The sequence below is a fragment of the Sinocyclocheilus rhinocerous genome, unplaced genomic scaffold (genome assembly GCF_001515625.1).
Source record: "Sinocyclocheilus rhinocerous isolate Xijiao unplaced genomic scaffold, SAMN03320098_v1.1 scaffold135, whole genome shotgun sequence".
Taxonomy (NCBI): domain Eukaryota; kingdom Metazoa; phylum Chordata; class Actinopteri; order Cypriniformes; family Cyprinidae; genus Sinocyclocheilus; species Sinocyclocheilus rhinocerous.
In genome coordinates, this window is record NW_015632028.1 from 597,440 (window position 1) to 621,442 (window position 24,003).

Here is a 24,003-nt window from a genome sequence, read left to right on the forward strand (position 1 = left end):
ACCATTTCAAGATGTGGGAAATTAAGACCACACCAAATATTTTTGCTCTTAAATTTATTTACTTTTTCATCTCAAAAGTTGTAATTGTACTTGTTTACCAAGGAGGCAGCAGTATCGGGGAAGATGCTTGAGATGGAATACAAGAAATGTGATGTGCGTATCATTAATGCATTTGCATGCGCATGATGAAAATCTTAACTTGAGAATGAGGTTTATAGCAGGTATTAACAGTGATTAAATTAGGATTACGTTATTAAATTATACTAAATGCATTGATAATGGTAGAGGTGTTAGTGTTATCAGTTTTTTTTCAGTTGACACATTACTAATTTAACAGTCTCTTTATAGAATGGGAGATAAAAAAACATTTCCCCCCAACATTCCCACATAGGAATTCTAGACATTTACTGAAAATAATTATGGTTCTTATTTGCCACATTTTCAGACACTCGTCCTGCCCTCTGTTTGACAGCTGTACCAATTACACCACTATAATTGAATGCCTGGGGTGGAAGAGTCCCAGTAGCCATCAGCACCAGACCAACCATTTGGAAACATAAATAGAACAGTTAGAAATATTTAGAAATATGCTACTCCGCATGCATTCACAAGCTCATCTACTGAATGAGCAATAATGCTTCCAGTCTATTTAGACCTGCCTGGCTTTGCTTTGTTTTAACAACAACAACAAAAAAGGCAAGACAGAGATCAAATCACAGTTGATATCCCTCTTCCAGTTAATTTGTCAAGCTGGAAATGAAAGGTAAAGTTGCTGCTAGTTTAGTAAAATTTGCAATATGAGCACTTTTTGCTTTTTTTATTATGGACTTATAAGTGGCACTAGAGCTTTTAAACAATAAGCTGAACTCATTTTTATAAATGAATGATTTGTCACCTGGCTATTTTTCCATGTGTTCCCTCTGGAATTTTCTTATGGGGTCTTAGAATAGCAGTTAATCTGTGGTTAACAATAAGAATTATTACAATATTTATCCCTCAAACACACTAAAAGATTTGTTAAATGAACCACAATCTACATTTCTTAACCTCCCCATCCCTAGTCATAACAACGTATCTGCACATTGTACCTTCAAGTTGGAATTTAATTATTCTGAATATTAATTTTGTATGTGACATTCGCCCAATGGGCAAACCTAACCAAGTGATTTAATTATTATCCATAAACTGAGCCTTTGCAAAAAATAATATTCACCCAGCTAACAAAAATATGTTCTAAGAATGCTTTGCTAGCATTCCCATTAAGTTATAAAAATATCATTTCTGAATGTACATTTCAGGGGGAAAAAACTGTTCAGAAATGTTCATGAACAATATGTTTCTCTTTCTTTAATGTTCATTTATTTTTAAATGTATTTATTTATTTATTTTTATGAATAAACTCACAACTCAATCAAAAATGTTTGTGGGGCACCATTCCTTTTGCTTTAAAAGTGAAGGTTAAATAAGATTTTCACTGTATATGCGAAGCTGAAGAAATGCTTTTTTACTTAGCAAAGTAATGCAGGGCTCTTGCTGGTGTCTTGATATTCATTATCTCTGCCTCATGTGTGGGCTTCACTTTGATTTAAAATATACACAATCTAAAGAGGGGTTATTTATATGCAGGGGGTTCGGGGTGGAGATGAGGGATTTGATATTGTGTTTCAGGTGTTTGAGAGCCTATTGGCTCTGTGATTGCATCTACTACCATAAACAGAGAAATGGGTTTTCCTTGGTCATGGGGGAATACAATATACTTATGATGCCCGCTCCCCGCAGAGACCATATTCTTCCTCCATTCTTCTGGCTGTGTCTGCCTCAGCTCATAGGTAAGATGCCGTTTTCTCTGTTTTTCCTTTGCTTATCGTATTGTTCATGTCTTTATGCTGTTGGAATTGCATCTAGATGCATCTTAGCCAGCTGCACTATAGTTTGAAAAAAAAAAACAATCGTTGTTGACAGACGATTGTTCTTTGTGGAATTTCAGATTTTTAACTGGATTTTGCTATGTGTGATGCATTTGAAAGGTGTTTTGCTGTTTAATTGTTCTTTTTTGTCTTCTTTGTGAATTGAGAGCCTTTTCAAAAAATTCAGAGTTTTTGCAAAAGAGTTCAGACTTTGTCGGGAAATCAATTATCCTGTTTAATTATATTTCATTTGTCATAAGACATTAATTCTGCATCCTTACTGGAAATACAGAAAACTGCTATTGAAAAATCACTGCACTATTTTGGGATACACACTTGGTAGCTGAAATGTAATGTGTTGATTTGAGTTTTGGAAACGCTATCCGATTCGGCTTTTAGGATTGGAAGGTGATATGCCAGTGTTTATTTTGCCGTCAAGATTTAATCTTTAAATAAATATTAGGATTCAGTCGGCGGCTCTAAAATGACGCACAGGGATCTCTTTGGCGATTTAGACAATGACGCTATGGCTTAAATCTGTGGTGTTGGCATAGCTCAAATGTAAAGGCCTTTACTACATATTTACTCACATTATCACAATGATACTCATTGTTAAACTTTAGACCTGGCATTGCAAATTGCATTCTGAATGTAATCCTGAAATACAAAGTAGATTAGAGAGTTGATAATTGTTTAGTTTTGAGCAATTAAAATTTACTGTTTTGATTCCAGTAGGAAAATCCATGTTGTACAATTTAATTAAAATTAATTAAAAATATTTAATTAGTTAAAAATTTGTTTTAATGTTATATTTATTACATTTATTGGATAATATAATATAATATAATTACATTTATAATTTATTAATAAAATTTGGTCAAACATTCAAGTTAGGCTCAGTCTTTAAATGGATGGGTTTGAAAAAATTGACGTCATGGTTTGAGTCTTTATGTTAGATCAGTTTCAGATGATTGGGAGGGAAGGAATAGAGGTGGGGTCATGATTTTGATTATCACCCAGAAACAGGCTTAGCACAGGGCATCTCTAGAGATTTTCTGCTCAAAAATAGCATATGATTCACTTTAGACCAGAAGACTCCATTATGGCCTTATTTGAACACAGCGATGATTGGTGGTTAGTTTGGTTACGTGTCATTTTGCAGATAACTTCCATTATCCAATGCACAAAAGTATTTTTCCTTGAGAATAAATGGTTATTGCATACTGTAATATTACCAGTGTTTTGTGTTAACTGTAAATTGGGTATTTTATTTCACAGGGGCAAAAACAAAATTCAGCCAAGATGTCGGAGTAAGTGAATATTTTCATTTCCCCTTTTTAGACTATCATTATCTACCTCAACTAACAGACATTTAATATTTTCTATTTGTGTATATTGGGCTTAAAAAGTAAAATAAAAAGAGAAGTGTCTTGTGGTGATTAGTTACTGCTTCAACACAATATATCTTAATGATTTCAAAACACCTCAGGAAAAAGATGTCGTCGAGTCGCAAGCATCATCTAAAGGTGCTGTATGATTCAAAATAAAACATATTTCAATGTACATTAATGAGCAACAATGACACCCAGCCTCTCTGTGTCCCAGAGCTTGATGCTTTCCATCGCTAAAGGTATACTGGAACAGGAAGTAAAAGACAGAGAGGTGGAGAGGCAGAGATACATGGGAGAGACCTGCCCGGCTCTGTCTATACCTTCAGGCACACAGGCATTACAGGTACCAGACAATAAATTCACCTTCTAAAAAAGCTAATAATTAAATATGTGCATGACACCCTAGAAAACATGGTAAATGGATAACTACAATACATAATTCTTATTGTTTTTAGGAACTGTGCAGGGAGTTTCACCACAAAATTGATGTAATTGATGAGGAGAGATACGATATGGAAATGAAAGTCAACAAGAGCGCGAAGGAGGTAAGATGTCATCTAAATTTTATTCCAATCCAGTTTGTGTTTTGTCTTGTAGTTTCTATACTGATGGCCCTCATTGACTGACTGTAGATCGAAGACCTGAATATCAAAGTTATTGACCTGAAGGGCAAGTTCAAGAAGCCAACTCTGAGGAAGGTGCGCATGTCGGCCGACGCTATGCTTCAGGCTCTGCTGGGCTCCAAGCACAAGGTGTCTCTGGATCTGAGAGCCAACCTGAAGCAAGTCAAGAAGGAGGTCAAAGAGGAGGTGAGCGTTAAACTGCATTGTTTTCATTTTCATTGAGGTTCCTGTATTTCTTGGTCCAAAAGAGCTTAGAAACTTCTAAATTCTGAAAGATGCTGATCTTAGACCCTTAATCTTTTGGCTCACTGACCAAATGTCTTTCATTTACGCTTCATAGGATAAGGAACTGCGTGATGTTGGTGACTGGCGTAAGAATGTTGAAGACAAGGCTGGCATGGACGGCAGGAAGAAGATGTTTGAGGCCGAGGCTTAATTTTTGTTTTTTGTTTTTAAAGAGGTCATATGATGCTGCTAAAAATAACATTATTTTGTGTGTTTGGTGTAATGAAATGTGTTTATGCGGTTTAAGGTTCAAAAAACATTATTTTCCACATACTGTACATTATTGTTTCTCCTCTATGCCCCGCCTTTCTGAAACGCGTCGATTTTTACAAAGCTCATCGGTCTGAAAAAAGCTTGTAACACTCCAAAGAGAAAGGAAAAATTGAAATCGCATCATATGACCCCTTTAAGTTCAATGTGCTGCTCATTTAGAATTGGCCTAAAAATATGTCTTTCGTGTGTGATAAACTGTGTGTGTACTTATAACACACTCATTTACATTTGATATTACGAGAAAGCTATTAAAAGTAAATATGATCCTTTAGGTTTCTGTTCACCATTGGTTCTGTATTTTCTAAGTCCATGTCTCAAAGTCTTACACTATCATTAAATTGGTTAAGCAAGAATGAAGTCCTGTGTTCATTTTGTCGAATAAACCACTTTGTAACCAGCTTTTTATTTTACATTATTTCCTCACCGATCTGTGGAACAAGTAAGTATTTATCGTCAGTTTGTATTATCCATTTGGTTTATGACTAATAAAAGCTGCTAACACATTTTATTATGATTAAATACAACAGGTTACAGTGACACCTTCCTGGCACCTGCAAGAAACTGACCGGAAACTGGAGGATGCCGAACACACAATCCTGAAGGTACAATCTACCGTGGATATAGATAGATAGATAGATAGATAGATAGATAGATAGATAGATGCTTGTGACACAAAAAGGCCTTTGTGAGAAAGTCATCCTCAGAATATAAGAATGGCTATCTTGAAGGACGGGTTATTTATACTGATGGCACGGCGAAGGAGGGATAGTGCCGTATTTCATGACCTTGTCAGCTCATTGGTGTGGCGGATAATCCACTTCCATAAAGAGAAACCATGGATTTACAGAGTGATCAGAGAATGCAATATATACCTTCTTAACACGTCCGTTGCCTGTGTCTCGTCCCTAGAAGACGTTCCTCTGTTCTTCTAGAAAGGTGAACTGGAGGATGCCGAACACACAATCCTGAAGGTACAATCTACCGTGGATATAGATAGATAGATAGATAGATAGATAGATAGATAGATGCTTGTGACACAAAAAGGCCTTTGTGAGAAAGTCATCCTCAGAATATAAGAATGGCTATCTTGAAGGACGGGTTATTTATACTGATGGCACGGCGAAGGAGGGATAGTGCCGTATTTCATGACCTTGTCAGCTCATTGGTGTGGCGGATAATCCACTTCCATAAAGAGAAACCATGGATTTACAGAGTGATCAGAGAATGCAATATATACCTTCTTAACACGTCCGTTGCCTGTGTCTCGTCCCTAGAAGACGTTCCTCTGTTCTTCTAGAAAGGTGAGAGCAGTTCCCTTGCTTCATTGTCTTAGCCTTGCAAATACCATTTTTTTGGAGATTTTTGTTGAAAGTTGTAAAATGTAGTTTGTGGGATTGATGATGAAGGTGATTGAGAGGGTGGTCATGGGGTTTGGTTCTTCTACTGTTAGTCGCTATAGTAAGAAGGCACCTGCTGAGAACATGAATGTAATGTATAAATTATTTGTTGTACTAGTTGATTTGTTAATGATTGGTGAAAATATCTTCAGATAGTCCTCACAACATTGTATGATCATTGTTGGTGATTCTAACTCATGAAAAGTTTGTTTTTTGACTCATCTGAAGTCTTTTATTCTGGAAACACCATGCTAAAAAGTAAAGAAATAATTCTGATAAGTCACCTAAAGGCTGAGGTCAGGTTTGATATACTGACTGCTGAAGTGGCCATTGGAAAGTGAACACCGACACAAGCATAAATTTGAAACTGATCCTTAAGTCTTGCTCCACCTGTCAGCACCTTCTTACGGTCCTCCTTATTAACAACTGATTTACAAAACTGTCTCGTCTAAAACTGAAATGCAGTACTTTTTTAATCTAAAAGACAATGCTGACTATTCACAAAGACCTTTTAGTTTATCTTAGACATTAAATTCAATTAAATTCAAGTTCATTTGTATAGCGCTTTTCACGATACAAATCGTTGCAAAGCAACTTTACAGCAAATTAGGTTTCTACAATATTTAGTAGTAGCTTATCAGTGGTGACTGTCAGTTAATGTACATATGGCAGAAATGTACGGAAAAATCAATTAAAGACATAGACATCTTGTGTAATGGTTTGAAAGGGCTTAACCTTCTGGAACATCTGGAATATGCATATATTTCCTCAGAGACCTGATTGGTCCTAACTTTTAAGAGTATGTTTACCAAACTCTTACACAACAACACCACTGTACTACTTGATCTATTCTGCCATGTGTTTCTGCTAAACATGTCTTCAATATTCTTCCATGGCTGCTTAGAATAGTCTTTCTTCAGATAGCCTTATGTGACCTGACTGTTGTCTTCGCAGCTTTCTAAGTATGTCATTGAGGCATTAAGAGTCCATTTAAGTGTACTAAATTAGTCAATCAGTTTGTCATCAGTTAGCCAGTTAGTCCGGTCTGTCTCTCAGAGCAGGTGTATATTAAGAAAGACATTTGAGACAGTTGTTTAGCGAGGGAATAAAGGAGAGCTGTGTTGTCATATCTTTGACATCCCAGAGATGCACTTGAGGATGGGGCTGTGTCTGCAGCTGATGTACTGGCCTTGAGATCATATTGCAGCGACCTCTTAGAGAAAATCCTCTCGGATGAGTCAAAGAGGTTTGGGAACCATGTGGTCCTCTTGAGTTTACACTAGGGCTGCACGATATTGGAAAAAAACTCACTTTGCGATATTTTTTTCCCCTGCGATATATATTGCGATATGAAAAAAAAAAAAAAAACAAAATAATTGGGGTGATTTTGTAGGCGAGTAAATCAGCATAGGAAATAAACAAATTACAAGCATAGATAAATAACAGAACAAAGATACAAATGAAATAAGCTGTGCTTTATATTTTTCAGGTACGTCTAACAGTATTCAGGTACAGAAATTGAATAATCAAATGTAAAATAACACTGCATAGTTTTCACTATAAATTAAATGAACAAATAGGTGTTAAAGCTACAAAAGTGATTTTTCTTTGTGTTTTGTTGTTTGATTAACATTCATGACACAGAAAGCAACAGGAACATTAAACTGCTGGGATTGTGAACCAATATACTGTTCCACATCCATTTTCTTTTCAGTTGTTTCCCTTCACCTAAGCCATACACATCTCTGTTTACAAGGATACTTGCAGAGCACAGTATTTCAGGCACAAATAGAGCAGAAGTGAACAGAAATTAGTGTTCACGTGCATCAGTGTGGCTCTCACCGTGTCTACACCGGACGCGAGTGGCACGGCGAGACGCAACAAAATACAATGAACCCATTATAATAAGTGATGCTGTCTGTCTACACTGGATGCGGCGCGGCACGACAAATCCCCGACAGTAAACTGATGCCGCGTTCTCTTTATGACGTACTGACACAAAGTTCAAATGATATGCAACGGTCGCTTTGTCGCGTCCAGTGTAGACAGACTTTGGGGCCGTTCACATGTCGCGCCTATAAACACGTGGTCGCGCGCTTTATCCTTCTTTCCAAAACGCTCGGGAGCTTGCGCTTTCGTGGCATCTGCCGTTGCTAAGCGACCGTGACCTGCGCTCTCCTCGACGACGCGGAAGTTTCAACAAAGGGTAAATGGATTTCCAGCACTGAAAATCGCGTGCAGTAGCTCTGCTACTAAATGTATAAAAATATAATGATCAGTATACTAAACATCGCACATCCTGCGATGTGACTAACGCAGATGCGCACATCGCGATATCGATGCTGAAACGATATATCGTGCAGCCCTAGTTTACACAACTCTTGACATGAAGGGCGAGGCGGAGAGGTCACACAATCAGAAAGTCTGGATTTGGTGCCATTGGATTGTGTCCACATGCAATGGCTACACTCTCAGAAAAAAAGGTACAAAAGCTGTCACTAGGGTGGTACCCTTTTCAAAACAGTGGCAGCAAAGGAACATTTTCATAATTTCTATAACTATTGGTGGAAATACCTGCTTTTTGGTGTGTTCACACTGCAGAAACTAGGAACAATTTTAGTTATAGGAACACCTTTTGGGAAAACTAAATTAGCACCTACTTCATAGTAGTATATATCCCAGCACAATAGGAACTACCAGTGAGGTAAATGTACGTTGACTGGCCTAACGCATGCCATACAAAACACCGGCACTATGAAATAACTCCATGAACATGGAAAACAGTGGTAGATGAACTGATGCTTTAGCCCAAGCACTTCTCAGTCCTCCATCCTCCAGTTGTTGACGTTGAATGGCACGCTTAAATGATGCACGCATCGGCCGGTTTACAGCACTTCAGAGTTCCTACCAGTGGTGCGAATGCAACCAAGAAAAATAAAATGGCCTTCTGGGAAAATTTTGTTCTTGGTGGACCTCCATTCCTATAACTGAGTTCCTATAACTCCCGTTGTGAAAGTCTCTATTATGTACCCTTTAGGTACTAATATGTACTGTTAATGTAAATAAGGTACAAAGGGTGTACCTTCTGTAAGGGTACCACCCCAGTACTAGCTTTTGTACCTAAGGTTGTAGATCCAAACTCTTCAAGAAACGAACCTTGGCTTATCACCACTAGATTCTTAACCTGAAGTAGTTGTCCATTGCCAATTAGTCAGAACTGTGTTATCCAGTTTATAATTAGTTGACAGAAAACATACTCTAGAAAAATACTCACTAAAGTGCGTGATTCGTGGACTTACTTGATGGTAACGAACCTCATTACTCATGGGGAGGGGGTGTACTGTTATTATTCAGTTATTATTATAACTGTTATTATAAAGTTATAAAATTATTATAACTTTATAGTTATAAAGTTATTATAACTTTCTCAGCAAGATTATCTTCAAAATGTTGTTCCACCATGACAACAGAATAACTGACTGTAAAAGACAGTTTGTGCTAATGTACGCTATAGTGCCCCTTGTGGCAATGTTGAGAAGCATTTGAATGAATGAATGAGGCATTTATATATAGCGCTTGACTGTGTACTACCGTACACCTAAAGCTCTTTACAATCATATCAGGGGTCTCTCCTCCACCACCACCAGTGTGTAGCATCCACTTGGATGGTGCGATGGCAGCCATAGTACAATGGCGCCAGTGCAGTGGATTATCAGGAAGCCATGATTGATAAGGGCCAATGGAGGGAATTTGGCCAGGACACTGAGGTTACACTTTACGAGAAGTGTCATGGGATTTTTATAGACCACAGGATGAGCACCCCCTGCTGGTCTCACTAACACATCAAGTCAAGTCACCTTTTTTTATATAGCGCTTCATACAATACAGATTGTGTCAAGCAGTTTTACAGTGTTAAACAGGAAAAATGTGTGCTGATAATGCAAGAGGACAATAGAAAACAGTCAGTTTATCAGTTCATTGTTGGTTCAGTGATGTCGTCGTCCAGCTCAGTTCAGTTCTCTTCCAATAGTGTCTGTGCAGTCAAGTCAACAATGTTGCCAGAAATTGTGGCAACACCTCTTCCACTAGAAACCTAGTTTTCCCAGGAGGTCTCCCATCCAGGTACTGACCAGGCTCAACCCTGCTTCAGTGGGTAACCAGTCTTGGGCTGTGTGTATTTGTGTTGATATACTTGCATAGTGTTTTTTTTTCCAAAATGGATGGTCCTCTAGTTCATCTGTTATTTTTATTTTTTGAACTTTATCGCTTTACTTTATTGTACAGTAGGGTTCAGACAGCAATATAGGGAGACAGGGAGCAGGAGCAGGACATGACTCAGGTCTGACTCAAACTGATAGCTCTGATATGTTTTGAACATATGCATAACCCACTGTGCCACAGCTCTGATGCATTTCTCTTTTTTATTTCTGTCAAAAAGGTGCAAATAAACTCTCGGAAATGTCTGAGTAAGTACAGTATGCCATCTTGATTCCATCAATCAGTGTGTGTGTGTGTGTTTTTTTCCCAGTAGTTTTTCTCATGACACTATGTATGATAATCAACACATAGCATGACACCACCGTAAAGATGGCTATATAGTAAAATGGATGCAAGAAAGAAAATACCAATCAAAATTCTGTACTTTAAGCAGTTTGGGCTGCATTTGCTGCAAAGGTTTAACAACTTTGGCTTCATGGTTTAGAACAAACACTAACCAGAATACTTGAGGAATATCAGTGCTGTGCTGCTTTGCAAACACTGTAAATATTGTAGATCAGTCCTAACAAAGTACAGTCTAACTATGGTAGCACAACAGAGAAATCAATATCTTAATGTCTTTATTTTTCCCCTTGCTAAGCAAACGAATGTCTAGTAGTAAAAAACACAGCCTGAAGGTAAGAGCTCATGTCTTATTGAACCAATCCAGCATCAAACAGTTCCATACAGAAGAAAAAGAATAAGGATTCTTATTGAGCCATATTTGCTTGTAGAGCATGATGCTCCAGGTTGCAAAAGATTTACTGGATGCAGAGGAGATAGAGAAGAAGGAGGAGAGGAAGAGATACATGGAAGATCATTGTCCTCCCTTGTCATACCCAATCTCTAAACAAGAACTACAGGTCCAATTCAGTTATTACTACTACTACTAGAAGTTGGAATTTTTTTGGAAACTTTTAAGCATGAACTTTATTCTGTCAACAGGAGCTCTGCAAAGAGTTACATGCAAAAATCGAGGATGTTGACGAGGAGAGATATATTCTAGAGCACAAAGCCATCATGGTTGTCAATGAGGTAAGACGTTTTTGGAATATCTCTTTCTATGTGGTCCATGAACAAGGTGGTCTTTAGATTCTTTTTCGTTTGTTTTAGGTTAAAGACTTAAACATCAAGATCGTCGACCTGAAGGGCAAGTTCAAGAAGCCTCCTTTGAAGAAAGTACGCATGTCGGCTGACGCTATGCTTCAGGCTCTGCTGGGCTCCAAGCACAAGATCTCCATGGACCTGAGAGCCAACCTCAAACAAGTCAAGAAGGAGGTCAAAGAGGAGGTGAGTACAAAAGATGACCAAAGTTTTGTTTTTAGATGATAAGGTCAAGAACTTCCAGGTCGCAAAAGCTGAAAATCCTACTCTCATTCACAGGATAAAGAATTGCGTGATGTCGGTGACTGGCGTAAGAACATTGAGGATAAGGCTGGTATGGGCGGCAGGAAGAAGATGTTTGAATCTGAAGCTTGAAGAGGTTGTTGATGAGTATTCCACGATGATTTTTTTCTGACTAGGATCTGAATAAAATGCACTGCGTTAAGGAAATGTTTGTAACAGTTCAATTCATAGTCTATAGAAATGCCAGTCAAAACTTTCTTGAACAATGAAGGGTTCAGTTTGTAATTCTATACAGATTGACTGTTTGTCAAAATTATGCCTTTTCTAAATAAATAACCCAACTGTACTAATTGTTGCTTTCTGCTTTTTTATGTAACTTTATTTAAACTATCAACCTGTAACTTTTAAATAGTTTTAATTTTTTTTAAATTGCTTAAGGTTAACAAATTCACTTTTTACTTTTTAGTAGACATTCCTGGTCTTATCATGATCAATTTGTCAATGTTAAAATGACTTTCCTTTTCAGTTGACGTCTTATTTTTCAGTCCCTCAAAGCACCTGATGCAACTTTTTATATCTCATAGAACCACCCTACATTTTTTTTCACATCGCATATCCCATTGCACGCTGAAATCTGCCACTATTTTGAAAGTAAAATGGGTTGCAAACAAGGTTTGAATTTTTTCTAAACTATAATTCAGTGTAACTAACTTCAAGTCTAAATCAAGTACTGCTCGTTTTATCTTTAAGGTAAGATTCTTCATTTCTCAAATCACTGTTTTGTCTTTATTAGGTTAATATTCAATGTGAGGTTAAAATATAATTAGAATATTTTATCATTCTTGCAGAATGATGTCCTTTATATTTCTTGATGGATCATTGGGTGAGTAAATTCAAGTCCCACATCTCTCTAGGCATTTGCTGGTGTATTTCCTCATCTTAAACTGTATATGATTCTCTTATTAGTTTAATAACTTTAAGTAGGCACCACTATACAACTAGCAGAGATCTCACATTCTTAATTAGATAAATAAATAAGCAAATAGTAAGAATGACGTCAAGGTTAAGTTATTACATCTCTCTAGGCATTTGCTGGTGTATTTCTTCATCTTAAACTGTATATGATTCTCTTATTAGTTTAATAACTTTAAGTAGGCACCACTATACAACTAGCAGAGATCTCACATTCTTAATTAGATAAATAAATAAGCAAATAGTAAGAATGACGTCAAGGTTAAGTTATTTTTAAGAAGGGAACATGGAAGGTATTTGTGGTGTGAATTTCAGATGTGTGCTCTGATCCACTGGTCTGAGCAACACAGCACATTGATCCTTATAGAGATATCTGAGGTTTTGCTGAGCCATCAGAGAATGCCATTAAAAACTCCCATTGCCTTCAACAGCAAGTGAATCCTGCTCGCTGCCTTGAGCACCCATCGGTTGACTCCTGAATCTTACCTTGGATCTGAAGGATTTAACGCACTCTTTCTTTACCGGATCTAACTGCCAACACCTGCTTTCCGGATTAAACCTGTAATTCCACTATTAATCTATCTAACTCTATTTAAAATAGCAAAATCGACACGTAATCTCAGCAAGTTTATTTATAAACCGTCAAATGGTTCTTGTCTACTGGAGTAGTAAATGTCTGTTAGGCCTGTGACAATACAAATACTAATTTTGCAATAATAAATGTCCTTTATTATTGCAATTGTAAACATCATGGAAATGTGTGCATTTCAAATGTGTGTTTGTTATGGATTTTAAGTAATGTGATATTGTGAAGCTTAATGCCATTATTTAACATGTCATTGTGACAATTACTTTTATATGTAATTCGATTTTTAATAGTTATAAATTATTTGCACTAGACTTTGCCAAAAGAATAAACGTGTGCAGCTTGCGTGTTGCTCAATGACTTATGAAGTGATGATTTGACACTTAGAAATAGAATCCCACTGTGAGGAGCTTATTTGGGATATGATTACACTTGGTTTGCATTTAATCAAAATGTATTTATGCTAGCATTAATTTTCTAACAAAATACGAAGGATAATATATGTGCTTCTTTGACAATTGATTGTTTCCCTGCACTATTTCATGTAAAGTGTAAAAGATGCATTTGTCCAGAATCTTAAGGCATGTATGACTAAACTAGGCAATTACGTATATGAAACTGACACTGATATTACTACATAGTTTTTGTTTTTCTCTGCATTATGGAATTTTCAGATATACACTTATTGCATATGTCGTTTTGAAGGAATCATCAAGGTTTATTTACGCAATTTAGTTTCTTTAGTGTTCCTGTTGGTAGTTATTGGTATTTTACTTTTAAAACTGTTTTAAAGGTAATTTTAATATCAAGAATGCCTAAGAAAAAAAAATGGCAGCATTGCTAACAAGTCTTGGGCTCAAAACAAATCCATGCCAAACATATCAAAGGGAAGATATATGCCCCTGATTTATAGACACACCATAGTATGAAAAGTATAACTTATTTAAAAACACACGCCACCAATTTCACCAAATTTTCATGACGTTGCTAAAAAGAACATTATTTTGTGTATTTGGTGTAATGAAATGTGTTTATGTGGTTTAAGGTTCAAAAAACACATTATTTTCCACATACTGTACATTATTGTTTCTCCTCTATGCCCCGCCTTTCTGAAATGCGTTGATTTTTACAAAGCTCATCGGTCTGAAAAAGCGAGGTGTGCTCTGATTGAGCTTGTAACACTCCAAAGAGAAAGGAAAAATTTTAATTGCATCATATGACCCCTTTAAATATTTACTTGAAGGATACATGCCAATATTTTTCAATATTTTCTTTAATATTATTATTAGCATTAATAATGAACTGATTTAATTAATTAATTAATTATTATTATTATTATTGCCATTGTACTGAAATTGGTTCCGAAAATCATTTGTTGTAATGTATAATTAAGAGCTCATATTAAAGAGTTGGTTCATGGCCATAGACTGTAGGCTATGTTTTTAAAGACTTCTGGAGAGAGGAATATATTACTTTAGGGCGTGATCCTTGTCTTTTATTGTCGCCTTAATTAAATGAAAAATGTCCTGGAAAAGTCCTCGAAGTCCTGGAAAATGATCAGTGAAAAAGTGTGGGAACACTGATATGTTCATACTATATTGAACAAGCTGTTGAGTGTGCTATTCCAATCATAGCCAGTGTGATAAATTGTGAGCAAAAAAACATGCATGACATCAGTTATAAAGATGTCGTTATAAAGATGCTAGTTCCACAAAACAGTTTTAGAGGAATAGTGTATTCTTCGTCTAAATAATTTGTAATAAATTATTTTTAAAAAGTATATTTTAACAGTAATTTGGTATGAAAAATGACAGATATTTTATTTTCTATTTTTTCACTTGATGATTCAACACTAGTCTTGGACTTTATGCTGCCATCTGTTGACATGGATGCAGTTTCGAGCAGAAGTTTGCAGTCACCGATTCCTGCATTGAGTTATCCTAGTCACAGGTATTTTTTATTAATTTATTTATTTTTGCCCATTATTAATTTATTCTGCAACCAAAAATGTCTGTAAATGCGAATTATCAAGTTAAAGTGAGTAGTATTCTTCTGGTCATGTGATCTGGCAGCCACCATAAGGAGGCGACCTACCACTTGATCAATAAACAGCACCTTATATGACTATAGTTTTTAAATATATTAAACAAACAAAACAACTAATTTGAACTGGATTAGAAACAGACAGTTGAGTGCTGTGTGGATCCTCAGCTGCTTTCTTGATTCACTCATCGTTACTTTTACAGAACTGATGATGGACAGCAAATGAGGAGAGGAAGATGATTTTATCAGTGGAACTGGTCCGAAGAAACCATGTTTCCTCTTCTCTTGAATGTGAGGTCTGTAAGAGTCTTCTTGTCTGTGATTTAAAATGTATTCAGAGCCAATGCTAATTATTCAAGAAAATTCAACCTCAAATGAATTGAAAGTAAACAAAAAATGTGTTCACTCTTTCTCTAAGTATACTCTTTCTTCACTGACGTCACATAGGCCTCATGGGCTATTGGGTAACGTCAACCAATACCCAACAATTAAGTTTGTTACCATTGTTTTAGCAAACTAGGATTCAGGTTCGCATCCATTTTGGAGCTATTATAACATTATGCATGCATAATTTAGGAAATTCAATATAGAATTAAATATATTTTAGAATTTAAGCAAAACAGATAAGCATGTCACTTTTTTGCAACCCTGGGTTTAGGTTTGTGTCCATTTTTTTATGTAACACCTACTTTTCATGATCCAGTCAGGTTTTGAAGGAAAAAAAATCAAGTCCCACCCTATATTTTTTTCTAATTAAATATCCCATTTCAAAGGGAAATATGTCACATTATAGAAGTGAAATGGTTTGGGAATATTGACTTAAAACATCCAACCTTTTTTAACTGACCAAAATGTAATTGACCAAAACCTACTTAACTGTTTTTATCACTAAAATAATTACAGTTGTTTCTTAATGTTACGGGGCAAACGAGACGAGAGACGTGCAGATCCATCTGCAAGGCTTTATTTAAAGACATGGTCAACACAGGCATATACTTCAGGGCAGGCAGAGATCATACAGACACGAAAAAAACAGGCAATAAACAGGAATAAACTAGACTTTCACTCCGAAAACTCGGAATGGCTCCGTAAAGCAGCTATCATAAGGAGAGTGATAAACGCAGAACAATACTCGGTGTTGAATGGGGGTGTGAGACTGATTTATATAGTGTGTGTTATTGGTAGCAGCTGTGTGTGATTGGTTTCAGGTGAGCGTGTGATTAGTGCGATGGAGCATGGGAAATGTAGTCCAGGGTGATGTGTAACAGTCTGTGTGGTGTGAGAGTCACTATAATGGGAGGGCAACTTCTGGTGGCAAGCAGACGGAAGTTCATGGACAGGATTCGTGACACTTAAGCAGCAAATCAGCATATTAGAATGATTTCTGAAGGATCCCGTGACACTGAAGACTGGAGTAATAATGCTGAAAATTCAGCTTTGCATCAAAGCAATAAATTTAATTTTAAAAATATATTCACATATAAGAGTTATTTTAAATTGTAATGATATTTTACTGTATTCTTCATCCATTAAATGCAGCCTTGGTGAGCATAAGAGACTTTCTCAAAAAATATTAAAAATCTTCAAAATAACCCACAATTGTAATTTGACCAAAATAAGAACATAAAACATTACATAATATATATCATATCCTGTTGGCAGCACAAGGATGCCCTCTGAGGAGTGTCTGAAAATAGCAGCTTAACAACTGTGTACGTATTTGTAAATGATCTTATGTTTATTATACAGCACTGCTGACTTTGCAGGATCATATTAAGTCGAAGCAGGGGGAGCACCTCTTTGAAGCACAATTAATAAGTGGTTTCTATTAATTAAACATATAAGAAACGTGATCATTACAAGGCAGAATGTCGGTTCAGCCACTACTTGTCCAGAAAAATAAAAATAACTGAAGGTTTTTCTTAGTTATAACCCAAAAAAAGAGCAGCAAATGTAAGAAACACAAAAACAATTGTTATTCTCCAAGACCCTGCATGTTAATCAATTAATTTGGCAGAGGAACGACTCCTGGTGGCCCATATCAGATCACATCCAACATCCGTCTTGACCTAGTTCTTCTTGGTAGTTTAATCATACTGACATCTGGAAATGTAGTCTTTCTCATTTGTCTATTTTAAGCAGTCTGCTTGGCAGACATTAGAAGTGGATATTTCAAGGGGCTGGCAAACCAACTGTGTTTAGTGCCTTACCATAAAGAGGGGAGCTGTATGATGATGCCAGGCTTATATACGGTTCTTGAGCGCAGCTCTGCTGCTAGTGCTCTGCTTCCTTCAGGCATTCTTCTTTCAGGTCTGCACGGCTGCCTAACTTTCTCATATAGGTGAGGAGAACGTCTGCCTTTTTAGACTTTGATTCCATTTGTACCAGCTTTTTGGGTTTTTATACACTTGGAAATTATGGAACTTGTGGTTTGGATTTTATTTTTATTTTTGGGATGACAAACGTATTTCTGTAAGCAGTTTAAAGCTATCCGAAACTATAAAATAACTCCATATTTTATAATTTTTTAAAAAGTGATTTTAGCATTAGTTTTGAAACTAAATAAATATATGCAATTTTATGCAGAATTTATTTAATCCTAAATTTATGACATATGCCAGTTGAATATCTTGCAATGCATGTTGGACTGTCAAAATGAGCTTGGCACAAGAATGACATATTTTAAGTGCATGATATATTTGCTAAAATGCCAGTCAGGTGCTGACAGAATAGTATTTCTAATGCATTCTGATTATAGCATTAACGCATATGTGAAAACACAAACAAACAAACATTCAAAACACCCAGTATTCATGGAAAAGCCCTCCTAGATATCTGTCAAACCGCTTTGAAGAGATCTGTTATATTTGTGTAAGACGTCTAAATACAGCAAAATCTGATCTGTGTGATTTATGCAGCTGTCTGCAGACAGGGTTACAGATTGGTTGTATTGTTGGCATCTGCATATTTTTTTCCATAAGCATGGAGATTCGGAGATTGGGATACTGGATCACAGTGGGCACGCTTACAAGACGTTTCCAAGTGCCAGTTTCAAATTAGGAATGCAGAAAATATAGCCCACTCTATATGATGCAAATGCATACTGATGCACGCCATATGATGTCTCTCTACGTGCATATATCACATAAGGACCTCTGAATTAACTATGACTAAATAATGTATATCATTGTCAAGTCAATTTATAAAAGAGATCTTTGCTCTGTTTTGCACTCTGTACAGGGGTGAAGAAAACAGGTGGCCAAGATGTCTGAGTGAGTATATGAATATCTCAGTTACTTACATTTAATATCGAAGAAATGGGAATCTATTCTTGTTTTGCTAAATTGTAATTCCTTCATCTTCTCATGATAGAAAAAAGATGACATCGAGCCGCCGGCACCATCTCAAGGTGGAGTAAATAATGCACAGATGCTTATAATATGATTAATATAATATAATATAATATAATATAATATAATATAATATAATATAATATAATAATTAAAGACTGCATTAAATTGATTTTTGACTTGTGGATTTTAATATATAAAAAATATAATATAATACAATTATTAATAACCACATTCAATTAATATTTGAATTTTGTGGCTTTTAGTTGATGTCTGTTTGCATTATTTTACCTATTAGCTCCTGAATGTTGACTAAAACTTTCACCAGATATATGCGTTTCAAATGTACTTTTTAGTTTTACTCTTCTACAAATACAGAGCAAACCATGCATGACTTTGTCCAATCAAATGCTCTGTAGGTGGAGAAATACCCTCCTTTTAATACCATCTGCAACTGACTAACTGGATGTGACATAACTAAGAAGCTTGAAAATAAAAAAGATATGTCCCACTCTACTTCCTGTTTCAACAGGAAAGAAATCTGTGCATGTCAAGTGATTACATGGCGTCTTTATAATAGTGTCTTTTCACTGACTGCTTCTGTTTTTGTCGGTATGTGTTTAGCTCAATTGTAATGGTGTTGTGGGAGATTCAGGGTCTCAGTGATGTATTTGTCCACAGAGTTTGGTGCTCGGCATTGCGAAGGGCATTCTGGAGAAAGAAGTCGTTCAGGTTAAGGTAGATAAGGAGAAATACCTGTCAGAAAACTGCCCCCCTCTGTCCATGCCCGGATCTACACAGGAACTGCAGGTCTGTTTCCTCACTCAGGATATGTTCAGAAGGCTAAATCAATTAAAATCCTCGGAAATACAGAAAATATGATTTTACATTCTCACACAGCACTTGTACGTCACTTAGATATTTATTTGTTTACATTTTCATCAGCAAGATGGAATTTTTGTTTGATTATTTTCAATTATTCTCAATATGTTACAGCATTACCATAATCATATGAAGAGTTCATTTGCAAAAACAGATAAATCCGTTTTTAACAATTCTCAGAAATCATGTTTTTTCATTGTGCATTCCAATTAATCTCAATCAAACTTTAGTTGGGTTATTTTGGTTAGGTTAAAAAATAACTAAAAATTACAGCTAACTAACAAAATAAAACGCAATAAAAACATGATTACATAATAAAAAAACATGATTCTTTTGAAAATAAAAAAAAACGGATCTGTTTTTGCAAATAAACTCTTCATATGTATATATACATACATACATGTTCCATTTGTTAAAATGTGTTAACTACATTAGTAAACATGAACTAACAAAGAAGAATACTTTTAATTTTCATACTTTTCAAGCATTTATTAATCTCAGTTAATGCTAATTTCAACATTTTAAAGGGGTCATATGATGCTGCTAAAAAGAACATTATTTTGTGTATTTGGTGTAATGAAATGTGTTTATGCGGTTTAAAGTTAAAAAAACATCAAATCAAATGTTGTATCTGTTAATATAATTTAATGGACCTGAGCTAAAATGAACTAACAATGAGCAGTTTTTTATTAACATTTAACGAAGATTAATAAATAAAGAAATGTAACAAATGTATTGCTTATTGTTAGTTAATGCTAGTTCATTTTTAAGTAACATTAACTAATAAGCCCTTTTTTATTGTTACCCAAAATTTTTTTTTTATTTCAGCTAGTTGCCAATGCAGCATTTCTAATTTTCATTTAGATTAAAGTGCCCCTATTATGCCATTTTTACGGTTCCTAATATTGTTTTGGGAGTCTCCTACAATAGGATTGCATGCATGCAAGGTCAAAAATCATGGCCTAGTCTGTTGTCATTGGTCTACGGCATACAGCGCGTTTCGGAAACGATATACCTATTTCAATAGTTCTGTATTTTGAACGCTCTATAGAAAATATAAACTAATACAACACTGATGCAGGTATTAACACGGCGCACCAAAGTACACATTCGATTTTGCTAAAATGTTTTTTTCTTGACATTGCTAGTTGTGATGATGAACAGATATGCTCTTGAGATGTTTATTAGTGCATTCCAGATGTTTCAGATGTCTCAGTGACGTATGTGCAGGTGATCGATTGTATCGCACACTCTTGAAACAATATGATGCAAAACATTGTTCAAAAATAGTAGCTGACTATTTAAACATCGCTTCTTAGGAGCTGTGCAAGAAACTTCACCTGCAAATCGACCAGGTTGATGAGGAGAGATATGACTTGGAGGGCAAAGTGGGCAAGGCCAGCAAAGAGGTAATGTCTGATACTCAAAAAAACCTTATTATGCTGGTGATGATGTTTCTGATGAGTCTATGTATTGGGTTGTCTGAGCTCCATTTTGACTGCGGTTTAATGTGTTTCTAGATTGAGGATCTGAAGATCAAGGTGGTCGACCTGCAGGGCAAGTTCAAGAAACCTGCACTAAAGAAAGTGCGTCTCTCTGCCGATCAGATGCTTCAGGCTCTGCTGGGCTCCAAACACAAGGTGTCTCTGGACCTGAGATCCAACCTCAAACAAGTCAAGAAGGAGGTCAAAGAGGAGGTGGGTGAAACATGGCATTGTGACTATTCCTATACTCTTATAGTACAGAACAGATATGAATAGTAACAGCTATAAAGTCTGATTGGATAAGCATTGTTCAAAACATCATTGATAAATCGAAACAATTCATCAATTATGAAACAAACTCAATTTCAGCTGTAAAGCAGTTCTACAGAAAATAACAGTGTCACTATTCAGATCAATATTGATTCAGTTTAGTTCAATAACAGTGTCAGTGTTGAAAAATTAGTGTCATTCTTAGATATGAACAAAATTTGAACTGAATTGAGGTGGATAGTGTCAGTGCAGGTAAATCGATAATATTACTGAATATGAATTGTTTTTTAATATGTGTGCTTACATGCATTTAAAAGATTAATATATAATATCATTCATATTTAATTGCACAGGGTAATGCACAGGGTTTCTGCAGGTCTTATAAAGTACTAACTCGCCCTTCCACAAATTACGGCCTTAAAAGGTCTTAAATTGGAGCAGAATAAGTCATTGGAAAAATGAATGTCTTCCACAGTATTTTTGTTTTGTTTTCCAATACAAATATCTACTTGAGTTGCAATGCAAACTGAACATATTAAGTCTGAGAAATTGAACAAAACGGAACGAGTTTATGCTTAAAGCAAGAACAAAAGTCTGTCGAAGGAGAATGAAAACTTGTTATCCCGTTGAATTTATTTGTTCTTGTTTTAATCGTGAACTCACTTTATTTGGATCAGTTTCTCATAAAACCAGACTTCTTATCATCTGTGATTTTGCTTCTCCAGTAAATGTATCTTGATTTAACAATCTTTAGACATTTGTACTGGAAAACAAGACAAAAATACTGTGGAAGAACATCACTTTTTTGACGTGTGATACAGTAAAAGTTATTTCTATGTTGTAGCCTTTAGGAGCAGATCTATTCAAGACATAAGCTACTTTTTTATTTCTTGTAAAATGAATTAAAAAGTAATGGAGGTCTGTAGGAAGTTGTATTTTTATTTAGAGACCATACTGACACATCAGATTCCATTTAATTTATTCCTTAAAATTTTCTTTACTTGGTCTTACAAAGTCTTAAATTTACCCTCATAAAATCTGCAGAAACACTGAATATATTACTTTTTAGAATAGCAACAAATAGATGTCAAAATAATATGCTTGTGAATGTGTAAGTATGTTTCATTTGATTACCATTCCTTCACACCCAATCCCTCTCTCATAATCCAGGTTGCAGATGTGGGTGACTGGCGTAAGAACGTCGAGGACAAGGCCGGAATGGACGGCAGGAAGAAGATGTTCGAGAGCGAGGCCTAAATTCCCGGACGTTTCTTTGTTTAGTTATCGTAGGGATGTGTCAGAGCTGTGCGGTCATTTAACTTTTTGCCATAGTTGTATGTCTTTTCTGCTTTCAGTGCCTCAAATGAGCATTTGTTTCATGCAGTATGTATGTCCTGAAAGGGAATTATGTATCATCGCAGAGCCACTACCATTAAACGAATGCTTTTGAGGAAAATCCTTTTTCATGTTTGTTTTATTACGCACGGTTTGGTCCTTTCACTCTTTTCCAGTCTTTGACTAGTGGTTTGTTATGACTTTAAGGAATAAAATACTGTAGTGTTGCTATTAAATTATTTAATTTAAAGGGGTCGTATGACGTTGCTAAAAAGAACATTATTTTGTGTATTTGGTGTAATGCAATGTGTTTATGTGGTTTAAGGTTAAAAAACCACATTATTTTCCACATAATGTACATTATTGTTGCTCCTCTATGCCCCGCCTTTCTGAAACGCGTCGATTTTTACAAAGCTCATCAGTCTGAAAAGCGAGGTGTGCTCTGATTGGCCAGCTATCCAGTGCGTTGTGATTGGCCGAATACCTCAAGCGTGTGACGGAAATGTTACGCCCCTTAACACACTGTGATGCCGTCTCCCGACACGGCGAGACAAAAACAATAAAACCCATTACAAACGAGGCATTTGTTGCATCCAGTGAGGGCTTGAGTGAGGAACGGCCGGCGGGCTTGAGAACGGCGCGGCAGGCAGATTCGACGAAGGAGCGGCCGGCGGGCTTGCGGCAACCACATGTGACGACCCCGGGCTGGACTCCGCTTCGTCCACGGTGAAAGCCGATCCGGCGATCCACAGATCTTCTTTATGCACCAAGAGCTTGTAACACTCCAAAGAGAAAGGACAAATTTAATTTAATTTAATTTAATTTAATCTTGGTGTGTTAGCATTGCTTCCGTTTACAGCACACACACACACATATGCGTCTTGAAGAAAGGGAAATTTACGAGTCTTGCCGAGGATGGGCTCGGGATATTTCAGGAGCTCAGTGGCCTATTGGTCTGAAGAGGAATCCACTTCCATAAACAGGACTCCCAGGATCTGCTGAGCCATCAGACTACAACATATATATCCTATTTAATTTGTTTCTCTCTCTGGGGCTCACTAGTCTTTCCAGTTCTTCTTCCAAATGTACTGCCCTCTTCTTCTCTCATTGGTGAGCGTCAATCCAGAGCTCTCTCTAGATCTGTATGGAAATGACAAAGGACAAAAGTCAGTGCATGGGTTTGGATCTTTCTTGTTGGTTAGAAACACAACTGCTACATATCGTGCTCTAATTGCTTGATTTTTGCGTCCAATATTGTTTATTAATATCCATGAGAAGATAGAATATGTTAATAAGAGTGATTGCAAAAGTTATTAATTAAATGTTTTAAATCACTATGTATTAAATGAAGTTACATTTTTTTTATCGGATTTCTATGGGTTTTTATGTATAAATTGAAAGGAAGTGATATTTTGTTTCTTGAACATTCATATTTAATTAAAATTTTCAATTTAATATAATTAAAATATATTTTAATTTGCTCTAATTGATATGTCACGTGTATGATAATCACATGACTTAGACTGTTTTATTGATAACATCTGCTAAGTAATGCTTACAACCATAAAGTTTGTGTGTGTGTGTACATATATATATATATA

The 24,003-nt window shown here is 36.0% G+C and overlaps 3 protein-coding genes across 4 annotated transcripts; all 3 read left to right on the forward strand.

Annotated features, from left to right (window-relative positions):
* The first annotated feature begins 1,771 nt into the window (after window positions 1–1,771).
* LOC107742056 (troponin I, fast skeletal muscle-like) lies at window positions 1,772–4,403 on the forward strand. Its single transcript, XM_016554912.1, has 7 exons — window positions 1,772–1,829; window positions 3,186–3,217; window positions 3,397–3,433; window positions 3,513–3,641; window positions 3,754–3,843; window positions 3,931–4,107; window positions 4,262–4,403. Exons 2-7 carry the CDS (start codon window positions 3,210–3,212, stop codon window positions 4,355–4,357), a joined length of 537 nt encoding a protein of 178 aa, XP_016410398.1. The 5' UTR covers window positions 1,772–1,829; window positions 3,186–3,209; the 3' UTR covers window positions 4,358–4,403.
* Window positions 4,404–5,398: 995 nt separating this feature from the next.
* On the forward strand, window positions 5,399–11,814 carry LOC107742055 (troponin I, fast skeletal muscle-like). 2 transcript variants are annotated; one of them, XM_016554910.1, is made up of 7 exons: window positions 5,399–5,415; window positions 10,313–10,342; window positions 10,735–10,771; window positions 10,868–10,996; window positions 11,079–11,168; window positions 11,247–11,423; window positions 11,517–11,814. In XM_016554910.1, the coding sequence occupies exons 2-7, from the start codon at window positions 10,335–10,337 to the stop codon at window positions 11,610–11,612; spliced, it is 537 nt and encodes a 178-aa protein (XP_016410396.1). In that variant the 5' UTR covers window positions 5,399–5,415; window positions 10,313–10,334; the 3' UTR covers window positions 11,613–11,814. The 2 variants fall into 2 exon arrangements, with proteins under 2 accessions (XP_016410396.1, XP_016410397.1); XM_016554911.1 differs by lacking the exon at window positions 5,399–5,415 and adding an exon at window positions 5,734–5,780.
* Window positions 11,815–17,326: 5,512 nt separating this feature from the next.
* On the forward strand, window positions 17,327–22,523 carry LOC107742058 (troponin I, fast skeletal muscle-like). Its single transcript, XM_016554914.1, has 7 exons — window positions 17,327–17,422; window positions 18,322–18,353; window positions 18,454–18,490; window positions 19,113–19,241; window positions 20,633–20,722; window positions 20,834–21,010; window positions 22,238–22,523. Exons 2-7 carry the CDS (start codon window positions 18,346–18,348, stop codon window positions 22,322–22,324), a joined length of 528 nt encoding a protein of 175 aa, XP_016410400.1. The 5' UTR covers window positions 17,327–17,422; window positions 18,322–18,345; the 3' UTR covers window positions 22,325–22,523.
* Window positions 22,524–24,003: the final 1,480 nt, after the last annotated feature.